The 26045-nt window shown below is 47.8% G+C and overlaps 1 protein-coding gene across 5 annotated transcripts in view; it reads right to left on the bottom strand.

Annotated features, from left to right (window-relative positions):
* The window catches only part of AMBRA1 (autophagy and beclin 1 regulator 1), a 667981-nt gene that overhangs the window by 53458 nt on the left and 588478 nt on the right, over window positions 1-26045 (bottom strand). For all 5 annotated transcript variants that reach the window (XM_069221711.1, XM_069221710.1, XM_069221709.1 and 2 more), the window contains 2 exons: window positions 15081-15188; window positions 1011-1201 (listed from right to left, as the gene is read on the bottom strand). In XM_069221711.1, coding sequence (XP_069077812.1) covers window positions 1011-1201; window positions 15081-15188 — 299 coding nt within the window. The remainder of the gene's footprint in view (window positions 1-1010; window positions 1202-15080; window positions 15189-26045) is intronic.

Genomic DNA, 26045 nt, shown 5'->3' with positions numbered 1-26045 from the left:
TGGGAAAGGGGACATGTGGAAGAGCAGGGATTAATTGCGCTGTTAGATGCCTGAACTACCAGTCTCTCAAGAGTGGGGTACTGTGTCAGAAAAGCAGGTTCACCCGGAGCAGGTCTGTGGTGTTGTGCTACCTGTCTCTTCACAGGTGTCAAGGAACAAGGTTTAGCCCAGGTGTCCATGAGAGTGGGTGTCATGGCTATACTGAATAGCAGGAAGGGCTTAATGAGGGCTGCTCAGCCTGTAAGATTTCAAGGAGGACACTGGTTTTCATCACAACAGACAGCATCTGTTAGTCTAGGACTTCATCTGCTCATCTGATGACTACAGTGAATTAGGCTGTTCGTTCCATAGAAGGGCCAAGGAGAGAATGCAGCCCCACAATCTGCTGAGGGAACAGGCCCAAAAATGGTAACTGGTTAATGCTCTCTACTTCGAACATGGGAGGAATTGCATGACTTCCTGCATTGTTCGGCAACGGTCAAGTTGGTTTCGCAATCCCAGATTGTCTTCAGATGCATAATGACACACTCTTCACATGACAGGGAGTTGTGGCCCGAACCCAAATATCGAGACCTCTCATGAAGGTGTGTCACCGATATCTGCTTGAGACAGTCCCTACAAGGCTTGAACCCTGTAGCTTTAGAAGGGGACATGTTCCCTTACCCACTGGAGAAAGTTTTCAAGAAAAAAACTCAGCAAAGGACGAGAAAAAAGTTAGGTTCTAGCGCCGTATTCATGTACAAATGCGCAGAAAGAAAAGAACTGACATCAGCGCACTCGGGTGGGACATTTATACAGGTCCAGCTTTCACTTCTGGGTATATATTTTGCGGTGCCACACAATGCAACCTAATGGCACGTGGGGGCTATGCTGAAAATGCTTCCAGACCAGTCTAGCACCTGGGTATATATTTTGAAGGTGAGGAATATGCAGTTACAAGTTCCCATCAGAAAAGGCTCCTACTTAAGAGGCAAGGGCGTTATGTCTACCCACTCAGTGCAGTGTCCTACCTTCGCTACTCGTAGACGCTGTGCTGGGCTCTGGCAACTCACGCTCAGTCTGTGTCTCGGCATTCTGGAGCTGTGGCACTGGGGTCTGGGTGCCCTGTGAGGTCACTGACGTAGTGGGGTTCCTTCTTTGCAGTCCAATGGCATTCATTAAGCCCATATCCCGGTCTGTTCTCCATGTGGATCGGTTTGTTCTAGGGTTAGAAGCAGGAAGGGAATCACAATAAGTTACTGAGCAGGACAAGCACATGAACAAGCAGCAAACTAGAACAGTCACATTATAGTCTATGCCCTAATGAACATGAGGTCAGTATGGATGTGCACACACAAACATGGACACAGTGTCCAGTCAGGGGCACTCATTTTGCAAGAGCACACAGCACTAAAGGTGAACCCTCCTGAACCTAGGCCCAGGGTTCAATAGCATGTGCTCATTCTGTAGGCGCTCTGCACGTGTAAAGCAACGACCTGCATGAGGCCTTTGGAATACAGATAACAGGTTTGTTGCGAATCATGAATGTGGGCACTGTGCCCACTCTCTGAGGTCCCACAGGACCCTTCTGGAGTGGGGCAGACTAACACTTGTCACCAAGGAGTACACGATCTTTAGATGGTTGCTGAGGAGCGGACTTCACAAGAGAACTGCAATGGCCAAGCCCTAACAGAACTCAGACTTTCAGACTTCACTATACCATGCCTGCTCATCTAAAGACAACCTTCTGGCAGGTATGGTGGGGAGCATGTTCTCAACAAAGAAGACGAAGAAGCAGTCTAAAACCTGTCTGATTGAAACAATCAAAGCCTTTCCTTTAGAAAGGGCCACAGAGAAACATGAGCAAAGAAACAGGCAACCACGGACCAGCAGCTCCAATTCTGTAAACCAAGCACTTTGGTAGACTGCTAAAGGCTGAACCAGGAATGTGTTCTATGTTTTGAAACCAATGGTATTTAAAAACGTGTCTTGCAATCAGGCATACAGTGTCAACAATGTGAACACCTAGGTTTTTGTTGGTGATGTGGCCATCAGTATGTAAGTGGAACTGGCAGCAGAGGCTAACATGAATGAAGCAAACAGACCCTACATGTCTTAGGAGGCAGGAACAACTCCCAGGCCAAACCACGTAGGCCTACCACCAGTTGTGGCCATTCCGACATGGGGCCATGGTCCACCATGTCAACAGACGACTACAGATCTAGTTGCACTGTGCAGGAACGTAGAGTATTATGTGGTGTGGGGGTTAGTCCTCACCATGTAATTCTCTCACAGTGCCCCAAAGATGGTCCTTGGATTCACTCTAGTAAATCCTTATTTAAATACTGGTACTGTGGCAAAGAGCAGTCAGGCTTTACTTAGAGGAACAAGTGTTAAGCATTTCAGAGCACCCACATGAAAGATAGGTAACTGACGCCACTCAAAAGAAATCAAACACCAATTTATCAAAATAGAGCTTATTTTTATCTAAATTTAGACACCAAAATGAACAGAATTGAATCAGTATAATCATAGTTATAGATTTTAGAAGCAAAATTAAATCATAGCAGAACTGACATTTAAACATTGCGTTGAAGTCTATGGAGAAACATCACTGGTTGCAAAACTACACTTAAGAAACGAGTTATGTGGAAACCCTACAGGGTTAAGGCTGTGCAGTTGCCTAGGACCAGATCATGACAGTCAGTTCAGTTTTAACTGGCCTCTGGCGTCTGAGTGCAGACTTGTCCTGGCTGTCCGTGGTGCTGAACAGGACTCGCGTTGAAGTCAATGGCTGGGAGCCACTGGTGACAAAAGACCACTTAGGCGTCGAGTTAGTACGAACACTTACAGGGTTAAGGTTGTGCGGGGCCTAGGACTATGCCACGACAGTCAGTTCACTTCTACCTGGTCCGTGGCGCCTTGGTGCAGAGTTGTCCTGGCTATCTGTGGTGCTGAACGGGACTCACGCTGGTGCTGAATTTACCGCTTCCACAAAGGTGCTGACAAGGGGATGCAAAATCTCGGCTGTGGTGCAGATGTCAGATGCAGGCTGCAGGATGTGCCTTGCACTTCCAGCATGTGTGAGGGTTAGCTACTGGACTGGCAAACAACAAGCCTTAGCAGGGGTAAAGATGCAGAAAAGCTTCAGCAACTTTACAGGGTCCGGGGGAGCGATGTAGCGGCCTGAAACTTGGAGGCAGGCAGGACTACAACTCATAGAAGACACTGGACCACCTGACGTTTTTTGATCCCATATCAGGCCCAATTGGCCTGTAAGCGTTTTTACATGCAGTTTGCAGGGGACTAGTGCCACTAGTCGAAGTGAGTCTGAGGGTGCGTCTGGCTTCCATAAGGGACCCTTTGGTCGGGAGTTTCAGCCAAGGACGAGGGTCGTTCGCACAGTTCCCTCTTTTGCCCTGGTGCAGTGGACAAAATCTGGTTGTCAGTGATGCAGAGCTCTTTTTGGTCCTTCTTCTCAGTTGGTCGATCAGATCTGAGGTTCTGGTGACCGGGGTGTCCCTTAAATCCTGTATTTAGGGGATTTGGGTGTGTGGAGGTTAGTGCCAATGGGAAGCTAGCTCCTACAGCTGATCCGTCCCAGATGTAACCACATTAGGTGGGGTAGATCACCTTTAGCTACCCAGAAGTTTATATTCTGCCACTTCTAAGATGGCAGACATCCAAATGTAGTGCACAGACCGGGCTGCTCACCCTAGAGGTGTGGCCAGGCTGCTGGGGGTGTGCATTGTCATGCATACCTAATTTCCCACCTTAGCACATGCAAACGTGCCTAGGGGGAAGGGGAGGGCAGTTTCCTAAGCTGGGGGACAGCACAGATGGCTATCGGGGGTGGTGAAGCCTTTGAAGCTCACTGCCCTGATGGCTGTATTCACTATCAACAGGAGTGTAACCATCGGAGAAATAAAACACTTGTGGTAGAAAATAGCTGGTGAGGGTATCCCAAAAGAAACTAAAGGGACTCCTTAGTGAATACTGGGACAAGTGGTTACACTCCTGTTGATATTAAAAGATTGTTGGTTGGGAAGCTGAGTGGTAACCTGATACTTCTACCTCTCCTGTTTGATTATGCTGTCTGTATTCACTAGCTCGTGGGGGGATTGTCGGGGGCAGGGAGGTGTGACCTCCTTTCTGCCTCAGTCTTTGTCTCTGACTTATGGGAACACCTATGTGCCTGGCAGGGGGTCAGAAACCGATCCTGGCAGCAGCAAACATGGGTTGACCGTTCAGAGCACAAGAAAGGGTGGCAAACAGGTGGGTAACCTCTAATGTGCCACCAGGGTGCATGCCAGCCATCCCTCGACACCAGTTTCATGTTGGGGAGAGAAAGCAAGTTGTTTGACACCAACCTTGACATATCTAGGCAGTACCATAATGGAGGTAGTAGCCCACGTCTGCTGGGGCTTAAGTTCCATTTTATCCTATGGACCAGCCTGTACTTACAGTGTACTTTACTGGAAAGGACACTATAGGGATATAAAGGTTGTGCTTACATGTCTGCATCTTAAATAAAATGCATCCTGACTCCTGGGCTGCAGAGGTCTTCCTTAGGGGGTATCTGACATATATGTAAGGCTGTGCCCCTCATGGTGACGGCAGTCAAAGTCGAGCAGTTTGCACCACTCTGGCAGTCTGCATTGGCAGGCCTGCCATCCACAAATTGTGTGGGTCACTTAAGGTGGCACAAGCCTGTGCTGCAGCCCTATGGACGCCTTTACCACCTATACACTTGGTACCACTTACTAGGGGCTTATAAGAGGGTAAAGCCTTTGCCAATCAGGAAACTACCAAGTCGACAAATAAATTTAGGGAGGAAAAAAAAAAAAGAAAAAAAGTGTGTGTGTATATATGTATAAATATATATACACACACACGCACCATACATAAAGGGACACTTTCCTACACACTGGAGTGAATGGGGACCCAAACCAGCATGACCCTGGATGAAATTCCAATTAAAAGAGCCCCACGGAAACACAACCTGCCATATCATTCCACCACTACACACCCATCTCACGCTAGTAGGTTCAGATATAACTGTATGGATTAAAAATGGAAGATAAATGAGTGTGTGGAATCTGAAGGTGGTTTTGGGATCAGGGGACACCAGTTTGTCAGACCTTTTTAGCGATAGGGGACATCACTCGGTCAATTAGACATGGGAGAAGGACAGAGCGTGAGGCTGCTTATGTGGCTGGTGGAAGAGAGGCAAGTGCTCTGCTGCAACTATGATCACGTTAGACTTTGGTTTAATGGATCTTTCAGGGCCCAGTACGCCCCAGTCGACAGGATCCCTGGCACTCCTAGTATCTCCAGAGCTAGAACTCTTACAAGGTCATTATATAAGCACAGAAGTCTTAGTGGCAAATTCCGCTGGATATACATAGTAGTACTGTGTCATCTTATTCCACTGGTGTCACAGTGGTGCATTCACACGCTTCTGAGACATAGAATAATATTTAAACTGCTGCTCTAGACTCTGATTGTCCACTTTAAGCACATCTAGTTAGCACCTTTGTTGTCTTTAATGTAGGTCATATTGCCTTCTAAGAGCCGGTTCTGCTTCAATTTGAACACAGAGAATTTGAAAACACATGAAATTTTTAAGTCTCACCAGCCCTACCATGCCAGCCAACACAAGCTACATCAGCCTTTAGATGCCAGAGGAGGACATCTTACACTATCCTGCTGACTCTTGGAGAGTAAGTGACCATGACAATCCTTGAGAACTCAGCCTGAAGCTTGGAACAGGAAGGTGTGAAGACACGTTAGGCGCAAAGAAACCTATTACTTACGTGTAACAATGACTCTAGCTAGAGACTCTTCTATGTTTACTTCCGGGTCACTAGTTTGCAATCTAGTGGCTGGGGTCGAAAGATCCAGTATGACTCAAGCAGGTGTGAGAGCAGGCTAGGCGACAACATGAGAATTTACCAGCTGGGGCTTCCACTAGTTGGTAAATATCCTTGAAAACTCTCTAAAAGACCATTAGCAGGTCCGAAGAGTTGCTCTTTACTGTTTTAGTCACCTTTTTGATCCTGCGGGTACAGGAAAGATGGAGAACTCTGGAATGCTTTGTTCTCTTACTTTGAAGACGCTCACTGAAAACTGTAGTAAAAAAATAAAATTAAAATAAAAAAAAAGGTACTAGGCAAGGTATGGGTGATTACAAAGTGTAGGAAAGCCATGCTATTGTGCCACTATGTTTTGGTGGATGGGATGAACATGTTACGGACCTTCGGTAAGGCTCTTTCTGGTGGATACTCTAGCGGCAGATTACTCACCTTTGGCATATATCCCAGGTCCTAGACTAGATCTGGAGAATTTTCCCAACAACTTTCACCTGCTGCTAAGGTGGTGCCGTGTGACTCTGCAGGGACCTCACACTGCCCAGGAAGTGACACCTCCGTGTCACGTAGAAGCACCACCCCAAGCAATGATGTCAGACCGCAGGGACCTCGGACGTGCACCAGTCCAAACACATTATTACTAAAAGTGTTTGGATATCAAACTTGGATAATGGGAATAGGGTACAAAAAGGGGAGGAGTGAGTGCGGTGCAGAATCTCCTGTTAGATCCAGTATACACCAGAAAGAGCATTAGTTGATATTTTGATGGAGATTTCGAATCATAGATTTCTCACCTAAAGAATAGATACCAAGCTACGAAAAGGGGAGGAGTGAACATTAACCAAAAGTGGACAAATGGCCAACTCTCCGGAGGTGGGTGTGAAAGCACTAGTGCTCCTGAACGTACACACCGATGCCCATGTCGCAGCCTGGCAGTTGTCCAGGACCGGCACCAATGTTGCAGCCTTTGCCGCGGTGGAATGGGAATTCTTTCCTGGCCAATACAGAGCACAATACACCTTACCAGCATCCTCTTTTGCACTTCTTTACCTTTTCAGGTCCCAGCAAACGCCACAAAGAGCTGGCCTCGTGATCGATGTACCTGCCCATGGATCTTTTAGGGCCAAGCCAATGAAGCCTCTCCTCCTCTTTCAAGCGTTGTGGCAGAGCAAAAACAACAAGAAAGGCTGGAAGGGCGTTCAATGGCCTGACACGGAAGGACAATATTACTTTTGGCAGGAAGATGAAGTCCTAAGCACTAATAAGGTCCAAAAGAGAGCGGGGTAGCTAAGTGCACTGATGGTGTCTATAGCTTCCTCATGGGGAGCACAGAAGTGATTGCAATGAGAAAGTCTTCTTTGATTATTAGAAGTCAGAATGTGTAATGATGTATTGGCTCAAACTGTGCACGTAAAGAACGCAATGACCAAATAACTGTATAACTAAGGATTTTGGAGCAATTAGGAGATGTGCTTTTCAGGAAAGATCACAACTGTTAATCTAAAAAGAGGAGGTTGATCTGGCAAACTCGAAAAGGTCGACATGTAACCTTTGACTGTGTCAACTGCAAGGCATTTCTCAGCCAACTACATAACAAAGAGCACATCAGAAAGCATGGTCTATAGAGCATTACAGTGCCGATCACTTACCAGGCCACAAACCCTTCCCACCCTCCAGCAGAAATGGATTTAGTTAAGGGATGTCTCGCAGGAAGGATGACTTCCACTTCTTCTACGGGCAATTCGAAAGAGCTCTGCAGTTGCTGCTCAATCTACACTCATGATGGTGTAGGTTGCGAAGTGGCAGAGGCAGGACATTTCCGTGTTGTTGAATCAAGAGGTTCTCCTGAAGAGGGATCCTGACTGGAGAGTAAAGCATTGAGAATGACATGGACTCGGGCCTGTCCAGAACTCACGGTAAGAGATGCAAAGGTGGGAACATACCCATGAGACCAGTGTCCCACGGAAGTCTTTAAGCATTTCCCAGTGACTTTCCTGGAGGAAACACCGAACTACAGCACTTTTGACACTGTCCATTCTTGATGGTGGAGTTAAAACTAAAGCATGACCCACTGTTCGAAGATGCTTTGTGTCATCTCGGGATGGAAACGCTATTAGTGGTACACTTGTTCAGCTCATCAGCCCTCGTGTTCAGGGAGCGCACTAGGTGGCTGATCAGCATGCAGACCTGCTCCTGATACCTCCACAGGCGCAGGGTTTGCTGGCAGAGCATCAAACAACATACTCCGTCCTGCTTGTACCGGTATCTCATGGCAGTCACCTTGTCCGTACGTATCTAGATCCAGCCTCTCGATGATGGTCAGCAGGAAGGCTTTCAGAGCCAACTTGATTTCATGACGCTCCAACAGACAGTAACGGAGCTGAAAGGCAGCCCAGCAAATTGGAATTGTTCAGACTCCACAGTGAACATTAGGTAGTGTATGTGGGACAGCAAAAGACATGAGGAAGAGCAAAAGTAGCACATCTCACCGCTCTGAGTCCGGCATGCATCCAATGACACCCATCACCAGGCAGAGGGTGACTCCCGGCATTACAACTGAGGTAAGGTCTGCAAAGCTGAGTCTGGCATGCATCCAATGACACCCATCACCATGCAGAGGGTGACACCCATCACCATGCAGAGGGTGACACCCATCACCATGCAGAGGGTGACACCCAACACTATGCAGAGGGTGACACCCAACACCATGCAGAGGGTGACACCCAACACCATGCAGAGGGTGACACCCAACACCATGCAGAGGGTGACACCCAACACCATGCAGAGGGTGACACCCATCACCATGCAGAGGGTGACACCCATCACCATGCAGAGGGTGACACCCAACACCATGCAGAGGGTGACACCCAACACCATGCAGAGGGTGACACCCAACACCATGCAGAGGGTGACACCCAACACCATGCAGAGGGTGACACCCAACACCATGCAGAGGGTGACACTCATCACCATGCAGAGGGTGACACCCAACACCATGCAGAGGGTGACACCCAACACCATGCAGAGGGTGACTCCCGGCATTACAACCGAGGTAAGGTCTGCAAAGCTGAGTCCGGCATGTATCCAATGACACCCATCACCAGGCAGAGGGTGACTCCCGGCATTACAACCGAGGTAAGGTCTGCAAAGCTGAGTCCGGCATGCATCCAATGACACCCATCACCAGGCAGAGGGTGACTCCCGGCATTACAACTGAGGTAAGGTCTGCAAAGCTGAGTCTGGCATGCATCCAATGACACCCATCACCATGCAGAGGGTGACACCCATCACCATGCAGAGGGTGACACCCATCACCATGCAGAGGGTGACACCCATCACCATGCAGAGGGTGACACCCAACACCATGCAGAGGGTGACACCCAACACCATGCAGAGGGTGACACCCAACACCATGCAGAGGGTGACACCCAACACCATGCAGAGGGTGACACCCAACACCATGCAGAGGGTGACACCCAACACCATGCAGAGGGTGACTCCCGGCATTACAACCGAGGTAAGGTCTGCAAAGCTGAGCCCGGCATGCATTCAATGACACCCATCTCCAGGCAGAGGGTGACTCACAGCATTACAACCGAGGTAAGGACTGGAAAGCTGAGTCCACAATGCATTCAATGACACCCATCACCAGGCAAAGGGTGACTCCCGGCATTACAACCGAGGTAAGGTCTGCAAAGCTGAGTCCGGCATGCATCCAATGACACCCATCACCAGGCAGAGGGTGACTCCCGGCATTACAACTGAGGTAAGGTCTGCAAAGCTGAGTCTGGCATGCATCCAATGACACCCATCACCATGCAGAGGGTGACACCCATCACCATGCAGAGGGTGACACCCATCACCATGCAGAGGGTGACACCCATCACCATGCAGAGGGTGACACCCATCACCATGCAGAGGGTGACACCCATCACCATGCAGAGGGTGACACCCAACACCATGCAGAGGGTGACACCCAACACCATGCAGAGGGTGACACCCAACACCATGCAGAGGGTGACACCCAACACCATGCAGAGGGTGACACCCAACACCATGCAGAGGGTGACACCCAACACCATGCAGAGGGTGACACCCAACACCATGCAGAGGGTGACACCCAACACCATGCAGAGGGTGACACCCAACACCATGCAGAGGGTGACACCCAACACCATGCAGAGGGTGACTCCCGGCATTACAACCGAGGTAAGGTCTGCAAAGCTGAGCCCGGCATGCATTCAATGACATCCATCTCCAGGCAGAGGGTGACTCACAGCATTACAACCGAGGTAAGGACTGGAAAGCTGAGTCCACAATGCATTCAATGACACCCATCACCAGGCAAAGGGTGACTCCCGGCATTACAACCGAGGAAAGGTCTGCAAAGCTGAGTCCGGCATGCATCCAATGACACCCATCACCAGGCAGAGGGTGACTCCCGGCATTACAACTGAGGTAAGGTCTGCAAAGCCGAGTCTGGCATGCATCCAATGACACCCATCACCATGCAGAGGGTGACACCCATCACCATGCAGAGGGTGACACCCATCACCATGCAGAGGGTGACACCCATCACCATGCAGAGGGTGACACCCAACACCATGCAGAGGGTGACACCCAACACCATGCAGAGGGTGACACCCAACACCATGCAGAGGGTGACACCCAACACCATGCAGAGGGTGACACCCAACACCATGCAGAGGGTCACTCCCGGCATTACAACCGAGGTAAGGTCTGCAAAGCTGAGCCCGGCATGCATTCAATGACACCCATCTCCAGGCAGAGGGTGACTCACAGCATTACAACCGAGGTAAGGACTGGAAAGCTGAGTCCACAATGCATTCAATGACACCCATCACCAGGCAAAGGGTGACTCCCGGCATTACAACCGAGGTAAGGTCTGCAAAGCTGAGTCCGGCATGCATCCAATGACACCCATCACCAGGCAGAGGGTGACTCCCAGCCTTACAACCGAGGTAAGGTCTGCAAAGCTGAGTCCGGCATGTATCCAATGACACCTATCACCAGGCAGAGGGTGACTCCCGGCATTACAACCGAGGTAAGGTCTGCAAAGCTGAGTCCGGCATGTATCCAATGACACCCATCACCAGACAGAGGGTGACTCGCGGCATTACAACCGAGGTAAGGTCTGCAAAGCTGAGTCCGGCATGCATTAAATGACACCCACCACCAGGCAGAGGGTGACTCCCGGCATTACAACCGAGGTAAGGTCTGCAAATCTGAGCCCGGCATGCATTCAATGACACCCATCACCAGGCAGAGGGTGACTCCCAGCCTTACAACCGAGGTAAGGTCTGCAAAGCTGAGTCCGGCATGTATCCAATGACACCCATCACCAGGCAGAGGGTGACTCCCGGCATTACAACCGAGGTAAGGTCTGCAAAGCTGAGTCCGGCATGCATTCAATGACACCCATCACCAGGCAGAGGGTGACTCCCGGCATTACAACCGAGGTAAGGTCTGCAAAGCTGAGTCCGGCATGTATCCAATGACACCCATCACCAGGCAGAGGGTGACTCGCGGCATTACAACCGAGGTAAGGTCTGCAAAGCTGAGTCCGGCATGCATTCAATGACACCCATCTCCAGGCAGAGGGTGACTCCCAGGATTACAACCAAGGTAAGGCCTGTAAAGCTGAGTCCAGCATGTATTCAATGACACCCACCACCAGGCAGAGGGAGACTCCCGGCATTGCAACCGAGGTAATGTCTGAAAAGCTGAGTCCGGCATGCATTCAATGACACCCATCACCAGGCAGAGGGTGACTCCCAGCATTACAACCGAGGTAAGGACTGGAAAGCTGAGTCCACAATGCATTCAATGACACCCATCACCAGGCAGAGGGTGACTCCCGGCATTACAACCGAGGTAAGGTCTGCAAAGCTGAGTCCGGCATGTATCCAATGACACCGATCACCAGGCAGAGGGTGACTCCCAGGATTACAACCAAGGTAAGGCCTGTAAAGCTGAGTCCAGCATGCATCCAATGACACCCATCACTAGGCAAAGGGGGACTCCCGGCATTACAACCGAGGTAAGGTCTGCAAAGCTGAGTTCGGCATGCATTCAATGACACCCATCACCAGGCAGAGGGTGACTCCCGGCATTACAACCGAGGTAAGGTCTCAAAGTGGAGTCCGGCATGCATTCAATGACACCCATCTCCAGGCAGAGGGTGACTCCCAGGATTACAACCAAGGTAAGGCCTGTAAAGCTGAGTCCAGCATGCATCCAATGACACCCATCACTAGGCAGAGGGGGACTCCCGGCATTACAACCGAGGTAAGGTCTGCAAAGCTGAGTCCGGCATGCATTCAATGACACCCATCACCAGGCAGAGGGGGACTCCCGGCATTACAACCGAGGTAAGGTCTGCAAAGCTGAGTCCGGCATGCATTCAATGACACCTATCACCAGGCAGAGGGGGACTCCTGGCATTACAACCGAGGTAAGGTCTGCAAAGCTGAGTCCAGCAGACATTCAATGACACCCATCACCAGGCAGATGGTGACCCCGACATTAAAACTGAGTTAAGGTCTGCAAAAGCGTGTCCTGGTGGGGAGGGTGGGGGAATAAGAGGAAAGAAGTAAACGAAAAGCAGGGCTTGGTCCTTTTGAACAATCTGTAAAACCCATCAGACTGATCTGAAGGATTTCCAGCCAGAGAGGAAATATCTGATTATGCCACCCTCCGGCTGGCTGTGGGTCTCAGAGGACAAATCAAAAGGGCTTGCGGATCTCTGCTGTAGGGGAGGAAGAAGAAGAAGATGATGATTGCAGCCCCTGATGGTATGAATGGTTTCACCTAACACCATCTCCTCTGTAATGAAAAGTCTGGCTCAATCTCTGCACCTGATGAGGAGGATGGCTTTACCAGGATGCGAAACCTCTTGATTATCCTGTTGGTGTAACTCTTAGGCTGGCGGCAACAATTCTACGGATTATGTTGTGGCATGACTATTTTTAAATTACTGTCTGGCCAAATCATCGTTCTCGCTGAGCAGGCTAAAGCATCAATGGACATATCCATGAGGGACACCCGGTCATGCCTACAGAACTTAGCTGTTTGCATCCAAACACTGGTCTAATCACTATGCTGGTGCTGGCAGTGCAGCATATGCAACTGGTGGTGTCACGGCCAAATCACTGAACACGTTGGTACATCCAGTCCATCCTGAAACGTTTGGGCAGATGACACCCATATGCCAGGTTGGCTGAGGGAAAAAGTGTTACCAAAAGCATAAATACAGTTGGATATCTTGTCTGAGGGATAAGATGGAAAAGCAGTGGGGTTAGCTTTGCTTGTTATCCTACAAAACTATCAGACGTAGTGAGTCTCATGGGAAAATCAGGGTCGCCAGGCGTCAGTCTACATCTCCTAGTCACAACAGGACTGCCTAGAGGGAATGAGCAGGGTTTTGACCAATGGTCGTGAGTCTGCGAGGATGTCAATAAATGGCAACAGAAGCTGAGGAAGTCATCTAGGTTGGAGACTCTCAGTTAAGAAAATATATGTGATCTCAACAACAGGCTAACACGTCTGGAGCTCTGCGCACTACAAAAAAGGCACTTTCTCCAGCTGATGGACCAGGTTGCGAGTCCAGCTCAGTTTCGGGGGTGCAGCCTAACCCTCTGGTATCCTGTAGAACCAAGCAAAGCCCTTCATCTGTATAATTAGGAGGAACTCTGGATATGTGTTGAAGAAGGTGTAAATCAGAGCAGAAAAAGGCCACCAGCATCTGGTAATACTACTCTTATGGAAGAAGCTGAGGATCTGATTGCATGACTTCTCAATCAGCCTTAATCATGTCACATAACATAGGCTTGGTGAGGCCAAACCCAGCTCGGAGACTGGTGCTGGAACTAGTTTCAGAACAGATCCCGTTGAACCATCTGCATCACCTGCACAAGGGGACCAGCATGGATTTTGGAATGGCACTGGAAGTGAGTCCACCAGCAGACGTCTGGCCGGAAGCCCCTGCAACTCAATGGTCCCAATGATCTACAAAGGTAGCTGGTAGCATCTTGAAAGTCTGAAGCATGGCCTCCTTAAAGGCCTCAACTTGCTGCTTAGTCGACAACAGCCTGGAGAACTTAGGGAGCGCCGGGACCAGAGGTGGAACTGGACTGAAAAGTCAAGAAATTAGAAGTTGGGACCCTTCGAATGCCATCCTCACAGCTCCATGTCTGATTTTTGAGTGGCAAGAAGGGGTCGAATAAGACAAGGGAGTCAGTCCTGTAATGGAATGCTCTTCTTGTTCAGGTTTTTCTTGCTGAATACAATACTCCAAAGAGCCAAACAGTCACTTCCAGAGAGCTGCAAGGTCACTATGGAGCTATACAGCGTCACCTAGAGGTGTGTTGGAGTCATTGCTGAGAGAAGTCCCCTGATCCTGTTTGGCACTTTGGACAGAGGGGAGGAATATAGAGGTTAGAATAATTCATCAGAACTTCCTTTTATAGAAGCCACAAACAAAGCTCCACACTTAGCCGAATCTCAAACAACTAACGATTCCTCAGGTGAGAAGACTATTTCTACGGGTTAACAGTAAGTACTTAATTGTATTCCTCAAGAAAAACCAGAACAAGAAGAGCATTCCATTATAGGATTGACCCCCTCATCTTATTTTCACAGGTGATTTTCCTTGGAACTTCAACTTTACACACAGCTCAACTAATGGAGCTGATACTGGGCTCAGGGCAGAATGAGCGATCCAAAAACTCATGTCAATATTACAGAGCCTGAGAGCATCAGCTGTGACTTAAGTGATAATTGATGGTACTCACAAGTACTTGCCCAAAGTCCTCAAGGGCAGCACGGGATCACAACCATGAACACAACAATTTTGTCACTCAAAACCACTTTGTGTAAACTCGTCTTCATGTAATCATTTTCAATACATTTCCAAACTTTATATGCAATTTATCGTAAGTTGACTGCAAGAGAAGATATTCCTGACTGCAATATAGTACAACTGGACCACCACTATCTCTCCAATAAGTCTACTCCTGGTTTCTGGAGCTTGTACCTCTGTCTCTCCTTTCCCACGATATGCCTCTCTCTGCATCACTGAACTAAATGTTCCTCTAGATCTCCAGCCACCTCCTAGAACAATCTCTTTACGCTGATCTAAGATACCCCTGAACTGTTGAACTCTGTTACATTTAAACTCCATAAGCAGGCTTGCCATGCACATGTACTCACCCCAGCCTCTCGCTCGTTCGACTGCTGCTATTGCTGCCGCTGGAATGGACAGTGAAGACTGCTTCGTTCAGCTGGTCCCAGTAATATTCAGCACCGGAGTGCAAAGCCCTGGAAGGTGGACATGGACAAGTGTTACCTTCTGCACAGGCCTGCAGGCCTCAATGTAGGGTCTTAAGTTACTCCGAGAGCCTTCAAAGTATAATAGGTTACACACAATGTGTTTTAGCTCTCAGTGTCTAACAGAAAGCAAAAGACTGTCATTGGAAAACCCGCAGTAAACACTGTGGTCGTGGGACCAAAACCCAAACTGGCAGCAGAGGACAAGTGTACAAGTCCTAGGACAGCACCAATAAGGTTTGTGAAAATGAAGCCAGATATGTAAAATTAGAAAATCAAGTATTTATATATAAAAAAAACTAGGATTATCATACATACACATTTCTATACCTTAGTACTACACACAATATATCTTTGTTTAAAATCATTAGCCTTGTGATTTGTGAGCATTTACTAAACACACAACCTTGAGATACCATCACAGGGACACAGCACACAATTACCATCAGAAGCCGACCAGCTGCATCTGTCCTGCTCCTGCCCCACACCCAACTACACTGGTGACACCAGGTCCAGGGCCTTTTCCATGGGGCAGTGAGGAGTTACTGGGCATCATCCGTGGAGGGGTCCATTGCTTACTAGAGCTATCTCAAGGCTAGCAATACTATTGGATCAAACAAGACACCCAAGCTTCTTGCTTCATACACTTGACTCTCCAGGGGTAGTGAGGTCGAGCAGTCAAGCCTTACTTCGAGGAACTGAAGGGTTGGAGCACACATGCTTTGAGGGTGCAAGGTGCTTGTTTATTATTTACAGTTTCTCATGCAGTGCTTCTCAATCCAAAGGGTGTCAGCACGTTACAATAACAGCAAAAACAAGAAATAACGATATACCCAGTGCACATTTAACTGTAACCAGTGGAACCTTTAAACTAGAGCTGCGAGAGAGTAATTCTGCAAGAGGACTGGAAGAGTATGGGATAATGGGGAGGGGAGATGAGGCATTCGTGGGAGAGGGTAAAGAAGGAGAAAAACAGAAGCATTCCTCATTAGGAAGATATCAATGAGAGAATTACACATTTAGGGGAGTTTAGATAGTTGTGTTTTGAGATTTTCCTGGATAAACACATTCTTTCATCATGTTAGATATTCAGGAAGAGAAATCCATGGTCAAAAGGCAACCTCAAAAAATGACTTTGAAGCTGCAGAACTGGAGTTAAAAGTTCTTTCTATCAAGTACTTGTGAGATTTTGTTCTTCCAGATATATGTACAGGAAGGGCTGAGGATAAAACTGGTTTACAAGGTTTTAGTGCTTTAAAGTAAAGGCATGCATTGGGTCAGTAGGTGTATAAGCTTTTCAAAGAAAACAATTCTGGTTTAGTTGATTTTACTGGGTGATTTGTAAGTACTTTCTTGGGAAGATTTTAAACCTTCCAAAACTAATGGATAGTTTACAGCGTCATGGACCTCACTGGCTCAGCAGTCTGCGAGAATGCCAGTTGGCAGCAAGAGACAAGTATGGGAACTAAACTCCCACTGGTTAACCAGTTGAGCTGGACTTTAGAATTTGGATCCAACCACAATATTTATTTTTGAGAAGCTACCATGCTTTCCAGATTCAGAAGAAACTGTCTCAGCCAATGGGGCAATATCTCAAGACCCTAAGAGAAGACGAAAAACGTCAATGCTCTTCCTGGTTCAGGAAATTAACAGATATGGGTTTCTTCCTGAGGAGGGGGTGGGATGTGAAGGCCCAGGGACAGTGCAGGATCATCACCCTTGCAGTCTCCAAAAGCGTTCTGCATTCAGGAAATGCAACCAAGAGTAATGCTTACAAAGGGCATGAATGGCAGACCAGGAGGCTGCCATATAAGTGTGCAGTAGGAACGTCTGCCCAGATCTGATGGAGACATAATGAAGACTCAATAATGCAACAGCAGGAATCCACCTTGCAATGTAGCTTTCAATGCTTTGCTTCCCCAGGATAAGACCATCACACCGGACAAACTAATGGTCTTGAACTCTGAAGGAATCTATTCTTTACAACTAGAATGTCAAGGTTCTGAAAGTCTCTAGACCACAAGCATTTCTTCAACTGAGAAAACAAGTGGTCTAGGCTATTACAATGGATTCCCGATTTGGATGGCATTTCAATAACACTTCTGGAATGAATGAAGGGACCACTCTGGAGAAGCTCCTTGTTTTCATGAAGACTATGCATGACTGATTTGAACAGACACCGGAAGGCTCCCTGCTGCTTAAGCAAGATATGATCACAATCAGCACGGATGCATGTCTACATCACATGAAGACAGAGGATAAGACAACAGAAGCACAACTAGATTCAGATCCTGCTGAGGAGCTGGCCCACTAATGGCAGAGGCAAAGGAAGCAAGCCATCAAACTCCCGCATCAAAAAGGCGTGGGAAGATGGAAGACAAGTAACACCTGTTGGTCGTCCACTCCAGCACAATGGAATGAGCGGTGTCAATCCCCGTTTTAAGGCACAAGACGTAAGGAATCATGTTGTGATATCATCAACCAATGATACCTTGCATCACAGGTTGCACTTAGGTTGAGATGACCACAAAGTGAGGTGAAACAGGGAAGCCATGTTAGAAAATGTTTTCTTCCTTGGGGTGAAGTTGGCGGGCTAGGCCTCAGAAGTAATTAAATAGCTCGGGGACCAATTTGACTGAACAAGAAGGTGGCCCCTAAAGTTGAGGGTGAAAGTGGCCCCAATGCGGGATCTGGAGCAGGAAACACTCTGACCAGGCAATTCAAGGTGGGCCTATATACACTTTAGCATGATGTCAAGGAGTTCAAAAAATTCCTCCGTGAGTTGCAGGAGAGTGTAGAGTCTTGAGGTACGGAATCATGGAGGATGAGGGTTTCCAGTGATGGTTAAAGTTTCGAAGGCACAGACAGGAAGTGCTATGTAAGGCAAAATATCATCTAAAACTAAATGCAGCAGTACAAAACTTAACTTAAGAACTCTTCCCATGAGCACAAGAAAGAAGATGGCACCAGCATTGCTCCACCATATGAGGACGGCGACTACCCATGTGAGACAATGGGGCTTAAACCTGTGGGACTCTTTCTTGGATGGGAGGGGACTCAGATTCCTCAATATGAGGCTAGAAGGGAGAGACATCTCTCTAGCATCAATCGCTGCACCAAACCAGGGACAGGAGCGCATAACGGAACACACTATGTAAAAAACGCCTTTACTAAAGCTCTGGGCCTGTTACTGGGCACAAACAATAACAGTGCGCCCTAGTAAAAATAACACACTGCAGTCAAAGAGCTGTGAATCTGTGCCTGCCCTCAGGGCAGTGCATTCAGTGAAATATGGAGTGGTTCTTTACAAGGCACTCCGTGTTTCACAGTGCAGGCAACTTGCCGCCCGCACTCTAAGGAGAGGAGAGATTCCCTTGCAGGCAGGGGCAGTGAGTGAGTGAGTGGTGCTGCATGGGACCCTTATTCCCCCTTCCACAGGGCTGACCACACATGGCACACTAACACTGTTAATGAATACACCTCCTAACGGCCTGTTTGCCTCTGCACCCATGTCCCTAATACAGCGCAGGCACAGAGGCAAAGTGATTTCCCTCGTTTCCATGGCCTCACGCAAGTAAGGGAACACCCTCTTAATTTGGCGTGGTGTGATACCACAGTGGCGGCCTAAGGACGGGTCCAGCAGACCTTGGTGACTATATAGTCACAATGGGAGAGTGAAACCTCAGGTTCTTTGTGAGGAAATACCTCCTTGGCATGGTTACCCCCTAACTTTTTGCCTTTGCTAATGCTAAGTTATGATTTGAAAGTGTGCTGCGACCCTGCTAACCAGGCCCCAGCACCAGTGCTCTTTCCCTAAACTGTACCTTTGTCTCCACAACTGGCACAACCCTGGCACTCAGGTACGTCCCTTGTAACTGGTACCCCTGGGCCCTGATGTCAGGGAAGGTCTCTAAGGGCTGCAGCATGTCTTATGCCACCCTAGGGACCCCTCACTCAGCACATGCACACTGCTTCACAGCTTGCGTGTGCTGGTGGGGAGAAAATGACTAAGTCGACACGGCACTCTCCTCAGAGATCCATGCCAACCCCACACTGCCTGTGGCATAGGTAAGTCACCCCTCTAGCAGGCCTTACAGCCCTAAGGCAGGGTGCACTATACCACAGGTGAGGGCATATGTGCATGAGCACTATGCCCCTACAGTGTCTAAACAAAACCTTAGACCTTAGACATTGTAAGTGCAGGGTAGCCATAAGAGTATATGGTCTGGGGCTTTGTCAAACACAAACTCCACAGTTCCATAATGGCTACACTGAAAACTGGGAAGTTTGGTATCAAACGTCTCAGCACAATAAATGCACACTGATGCCAGTGTGCAATTTATTGTAAAATACACCCAGAGGGCATCTTAGAGATGCCCCCTGAATACATACCCGACTTCTAGTGTAGGCTGACAAGTTCCTGCCAGCCTGCCACACACCAGACATGTTGCTAGCCGCATGGAGAGAGTGCCTTTGTCACTCTGTGGCCAGGAACAAAGCTTGTACTGGGTGGAGGTGCTTCTCACCCCCCCCCCTGCAGGAACTGTAACACCTGACTGTGAGCCTCAAAGGCTCACCTCTTTTGTCACAGCGCCCCAGGGCATCCTAGCTAGTGAAGATGCTCGCCCCTCCGGCCACTGCCCCCACTTTTGGCGGCAAGGCTGGAGGAGATAATGAGAAAATCAAGGAGGAGTCACCCACCAGTCAGGACAGCCCCTAAGGTGCCCTGAGCAGAGGTGACCCCTGCCTTGAGAAATCCTTCATCTTGAATTTGGAGGATTCCCCCAATAGGATTAGGGATGTGCCCCCCTCCCCACAGGGAGGAGGCACAAAGAGGGTGTAGCCACCCTCAAGGACAGTAGCCATTGACTACTGCCCTCCTAGACCTAAACACACCCCTAAATTCAGTATTTAGGGGCTTCCCCAGATTCCAGGAAATCAGATTCCTGCAACCTGAAGAAAGAAGTATGGCTGGCCTACAAGCCTGCAGAGAAGGAGGAAGACTACAACTGATTTGGCCCCAGCCCTTCTGGCCTGTCTCCAACTTCGAAAACCTGCTCTAGCGACGCATCCGACAGGGACCAGCGACCTCTGAAGCCTCAGAGGACTGCCCTGGACTACAGGACCAAGAAACTCCCGTGAACAGCGGCCCTGTTCAAAACCAGCTACTACTTTGCAACAAAGAAGCAACTTCCAAGGACTTCACGTTTCCCGCTGGAAGGGGGAGACTTTACACTCTGCACCCGACGACCCTGGCTCGACCTGCAGAAAACCAACACCTCAGGAAGGACTCCCCGGCGACTGTGAGCCCATGAGTAACCAGAGACGACCCCCCTGAGCCCCTGCAGCGACGCCTGCAGAGAGAATCCAGAGGCGCCCCCTGACCGCGACTGCCTGTAACAAGGGACCCGACGTCTGGAACCAACACTGCACCTGCAGCCCCCAGGACCTGAAGGAACCGAACTTCAACGCAGGAGTGACCCCCAGGCGACCCTTTGCCTAGCCCAGGTGGTGGCTGTCCCGAGAAGCCCCCCTGTGTCCCTCCATTGTTTCCTACCTAACACCCGACGCCTGCTTTGCACACTGCACCCGGCCGCCCCTGTGCCGCGGAGGGTGTGTTTTGTGTGCCTACTTGTGTCCCCCCCAGTGCTCTACAAAACCCCCCTGGTCTGCCCCCGAGGACGCAGGTACTTACCTGCTGGCAGACTGGAACCGGAGCACCCCTGTTCTCTATAGGAGCCTATGTGTTTTGGGCACCTCTTTGACCTCTGCACCTGACCGGCCCTGAGCTGCTGGTGTGGTAACTTTGGGGTTGCCCTGAACCCCCAATGGTGGGCTGCCTATGCCCCAGGACTGAGACTTGTAAGTGTTTTACTTACCTCCTAAACTAACCTTTACTTACCTCCCCCAGGAACTGTTGATGTTTGCACTGTGTCCACTTTCAAAATAGCTTATTGCCATTTTTACAAAGACTGTACATGATATTGTTTTCATTCCTAAAGTATCTAAGTGAAGTACCTTACATTTAAAGTATTAACTGTAAATCTTGAACCTGCGGTTCTTAAAATAAACTAAGAAAATATATTTTTCTATATAAAAACCTATTGGCCTGGAATTGTCTTTGAGTGTGTGTTCCTCATTTATTGCCTGTGTGTGTACAACAAATGCTTAACACTAACCTCTGATAAGCCTACTGCTCGACCACACTACCACAAATGAGAGCATTAGAATTATCTGCTTTTGCCACTATCTTACCTCTAAGGGGAACCCTTGGACTCCGCGCACACTATTTCTTACTTTGAAATAGTATATACAGAGCCAACTTACTACACTATTCTATAATAAATCTGAAGGGAACTTGCGTGTTTGTTTACTTCGCTGACATGGTCGTGCCCATAAAACTGGTGGCGGTTTGCATGTTAATATGCTGTCCTTTTTTTGTTTTGATGGCATTGTGGAATATGTCTCAATATTTAAATGGGTGCATGTAACGTAACTGACATTTGTTTTGCAACGCGTGAACAGTGTGTGGTAAGAAAAACGGGGTAACTTAAGGATGTTGAATACCTTTCTTGGGTTTGAGTATACTCCACAAGGGCAGTAGGGTATATCTTTGCATCTGTAAACTAAGAGGAGCAAGTAGGCTCCTCTTTCATGGTGAACAGGAGAATATTTGCTTCTCCGATAAGGAATTCTGGTGCTTTTTGTTAGCGAATGTTTTGGGGCTGCATGGTCTATACATTGAATTCTTATAACTGTTGCAAGTAAATCAACATAACAATAGGCAGGGGATACTTTGCGACTAGGCTTTAAGGAAGCCTAATATAGAGGGTAGCCCTCAATCTTTGGTTTGTTTTTAGTCGATGGATGGAGACACTTATCAGGATCAAACAGGTAAAGAACGCGCCATCTACTATATTCCTACCAGTTTGTTCAGACATGTGAGGATTTAATTATTTGATGACCAGAAATGGTGAACACTGTACCCCGTTTTATCTTTCCTTGAATAGAGGTTGATGTATAATTTGGCTCATCACACTTTGAATCCAAGCAAATGATGTGAAAAGGGCTTCCCCATTAATTGGGGGTGTGGGGGGGACTACTTTTAGCAATTCCAAACTTAAGACGATTTCTTTTGCTGCCACCTCGGGCAATAATTAAGACACCAACTTTTTACATCAATTACATTTTGGGGGGGTTATTTTTTTCACTTACTTGTATTTTCTAATAATTTAAAAACTAGATATGGATTCTTGGACAGCAATTGACATAGCATCTTGTCATTGTGACAATACCTTTATGTATCCTCCAGTAGATTGTGAACAACTGCAAACTGGACTTGACATACCAGAGCCCTGTTGAAATTATCTGCAAATGTGTTCATCTCTATGAGGCTTGATGTTGTCCCTTCCATTCACAAGAGCGCACATGTGGCAACTCGTGGTTAGCACTGGGGAGACCACAAACCGCGCTCAAGGAGCCCGGTGTTTGTACTCCTGTAGATGTCACAGTAACATAGGGGTTCTGGCAAAATACAATTCTGAATTTGTGGTTCTCAGGTTAGTGTTTTCGATTTCGACAATTCTTCCTTTCATCTAGAAACCTTGCTCGTGGCTATCTTTGTGTCAGGTCTGGGAGAGGACAATTTCCCAGAAATAAGTAACGGATATTTCTTATGCATGTCTTTCAAGCCTTTTTGGATTTCCTTGTTTCCCACTTTCCTTTAATCCAATGATTTAGTTTTGATGAAGTTATATGGATTTAACAATTTATTTTTAACGCAATGTTTGCCTGGTGTAATAGCAGAGACTCTCTTCTTGTTCTATCACCTTTTCTTCACGATGCTGTTCATCTCTTCCATGCATTTCTTTCTGGGTTCTGTTGCATTTGTGAACTCTTATGGTTGAACCTATCATGGTGGTGGGAACTGTAGCTTCACAAGGACATCTCTTATTTCTGAGCACTTTTTTCTTGTTCAAACAAACAATGAGAACGCTCTTAGTGGATATTGTGTAAACTCTAGGTTGGCGACTTGTAAGACTTAAGTATTCATTGGAGCTCTATTTAAAATATCTCTCTTATCAATGTGCTTTCTTCTTTGCATGTATGATCGTACCAGGCTTGAAAAAGTCCAAGGAGTGGACGAAACACGTGTTGGATGAATCATCTGTATTTCATCTTAGAACAACTACTTCACCGTCATGTACACCAAGTGGAATAAAATACACCAGCTGAGCACAATATCAACGATTGGACTTTCGTGAGTACTAAAGGAACACGTCTACTTTACAGAGTCTCTAAAGTTATGGACTAGAACGTCTCATGATAGGGCTAGGAATTTCATATATTCTGAGAAGTGGGTACACATTTGGAGTGCTCTGCTTCTGAATTTCATGTTGTTCCCTCTTAGGATGACACAGGCGATATATGTGCGCTGGCACTATCGGTATTACAGACGGAGATGCAAAAGAGCACACATGTCCACCGCGCCCCAGGGCACTATGGGGGTTATTCTAACTTTGGAGGAGTGTTAATCCGTCCCAAAAGTGACGGTAAAGTGACGGATATACCACCAGCCGTATTACGAGTTCCATAGGATATAATGGACTCGTAATACGGCTGGTGGTAAATCCGTCACTTTTCCGTCACTTTTGGGACGGATTAACACCTCCTCCAAAGTTAGAATAACCCCCTATGTCTACAACAGCGACTGGTGGTGATCTTTCCCAGATAGGGGAGTTTCTTTGCTTGTAACCTGTGGGGAAATGTGAGATCTCAACAGAGTGGGACACATTTAAAGCTGTAGACTGGATCTAGATAAGCGAGATGGGCAGATTTAAGAAAATCCGGAAACTAATGTTGCACGGCCTTCTAGAGGAACTCAAGATACTAGACAACACAAACTCTGATCACGGAAGACTTGGCATAAGATCTCACATCAGTGGAACTTAAATAAAGATGTCTATCCTCAGATGAAATTGAAAAAGAAACTATAGTAAAGGGGGGAGCAGGGGGTATATTGGCAGTCAAACATAAGGCAAGATATGGCCTTAATCCTTCATAGTGACTGTCAAGGGAACAGACTAGGCTTATGACAGACTCAGGGTCTTCCAGCAGTACTTTCAGAGCCTATAGTCCAGGGGAGAGGCAGTGCATTATATTTTGGTGGGAAGATGGGGGACTATAAAAAACATGAAGGAGGAGCAAAGGGAGCGACCAGAAAGCCCGATAAGCCCTGAAAAAGTGGTTAATTTGAATAAGGGTCTCAAATCTCGCCAAGCTCCCGGCCTAGTCTTCTTAGGTCTGGACTTCCGTAAATCACTTTAGGCTCCACTGATTGGCCTCATGGTCAATTTGTTTAATCTGTCGGCTGGTCCCGTGGAGATGACTTGCTCAATGAGGGACACCGGGGTTTCAGTGCTTCAACAAAGTGCTCTCTCGTATAATACACCCAGATCAAACACATAGGCAAGCGGGTGAGAGCACCAGATAGTAGTGCACCTAATAGAAGGTGTCAACAATCGATGGCGAAGAGTCATGTTCCTGTCACCAAATTCTGAGAAGACTTTTGACGGGGGGACTTGAACCTCATCAAGCAGACTGCTAACTGGACATTTCCAGCCCCATTATCTCACAATGGCTCTGGCAGGCTACTCAGACCCATGTACAAAGATGTAAACGCAAGGACTGCCAGAAGGTTAAGATTGAGAGTGGAAGAAGCCAGGCACTGACTCTGTCTCCCCTCCTCTTTGTGCTTCTGCAACGCCAAGGACATCAGAGGAGTGAAACCAGAGTCGGTGACTGTGTACACCAATGATGTTTTAATCTACCTTGCTGACCCAGCTCACTCCCTGAGATCTCTGATCAGAGACATATCAGTCTCTGGCACGGTGCCAGGGTTTGAAGTCAATCTTCAGAAATCAGCACCACTCGGGTGAACGTGCACAGTGAAGAGAAGGCTTGGTTAGCAGATCAGTTGAAGCAGCTCCCTGATCAGATATTGCAGGATTCAACTTGCAGCATCAATATCTGTCCTTGGGAGGCATCATTTCTAATCCTTACAACAGAGAATCCAGGTGTATCTATAGCTTTGGTACAGCCATTCGCTCTCCTGGCTTGGCCGGACAGCCCTTTGGCAACGGAAGTCCTAACTAGGGTCCGATTCACATCTCAGACCGTAGCTCTCTAATTTGACTATAAATATATCTCACAACTTCAGAGTGTGTGCTGTAACTTCATAGTAGGAAGGATGAGAGCAATAATTATGGCAGGTGTGGGTTGGAGGCCCATCATGGTAGACAAGTCTGGGATCCTGCATTTGCATCTATGCTAACAGGCCACACACTTCCACTACCTACTTAAGTGGTCGAAGGCAAAGACAGAGAAACACTGGTGCCTCATAGATCATATATCCCAGTTGGGAGACCACTTTCGGAAGGACCCTCATTCACACCTGAAGCATGGCCATTTAATATGTGAGGATCTCACTGGACACAATAACCACAGACATGGGCTTGCCGGTTTCTTTTCACTCTACACCTTGATACTTGGAGATCTAGAGTTTGTCCCCACCCTTAAGAAGAAAGCATTTGGATGCAACAGTCCAGGTGTATAAACACAGAGGGACTTGATCCCATAAGGGGGCTTTAATAACTTTTTGACAGATGAAGATTGATTACGAGCTGGGGATGAAGACAGCTTAGATATGCATAGGTTAGGCAATGGCTATAGTTGCCATTATGAAGGCAGCAGCTGCACCATAACCAACACTGTTTGAAAAGCTGCTCCACAGAGCTTCTGATGACACTCACCTGACCTCTAAAATATATTAATTATTGCTAGAAGGGG

This window comes from Pleurodeles waltl, chromosome 3_1, assembly GCF_031143425.1.
Source record: "Pleurodeles waltl isolate 20211129_DDA chromosome 3_1, aPleWal1.hap1.20221129, whole genome shotgun sequence".
In the NCBI taxonomy this organism is placed as follows: domain Eukaryota; kingdom Metazoa; phylum Chordata; class Amphibia; order Caudata; family Salamandridae; genus Pleurodeles; species Pleurodeles waltl.
Note: the sequence above shows the minus strand (reverse complement) of the source record. Positions and strands in the feature narration are given on the sequence as shown.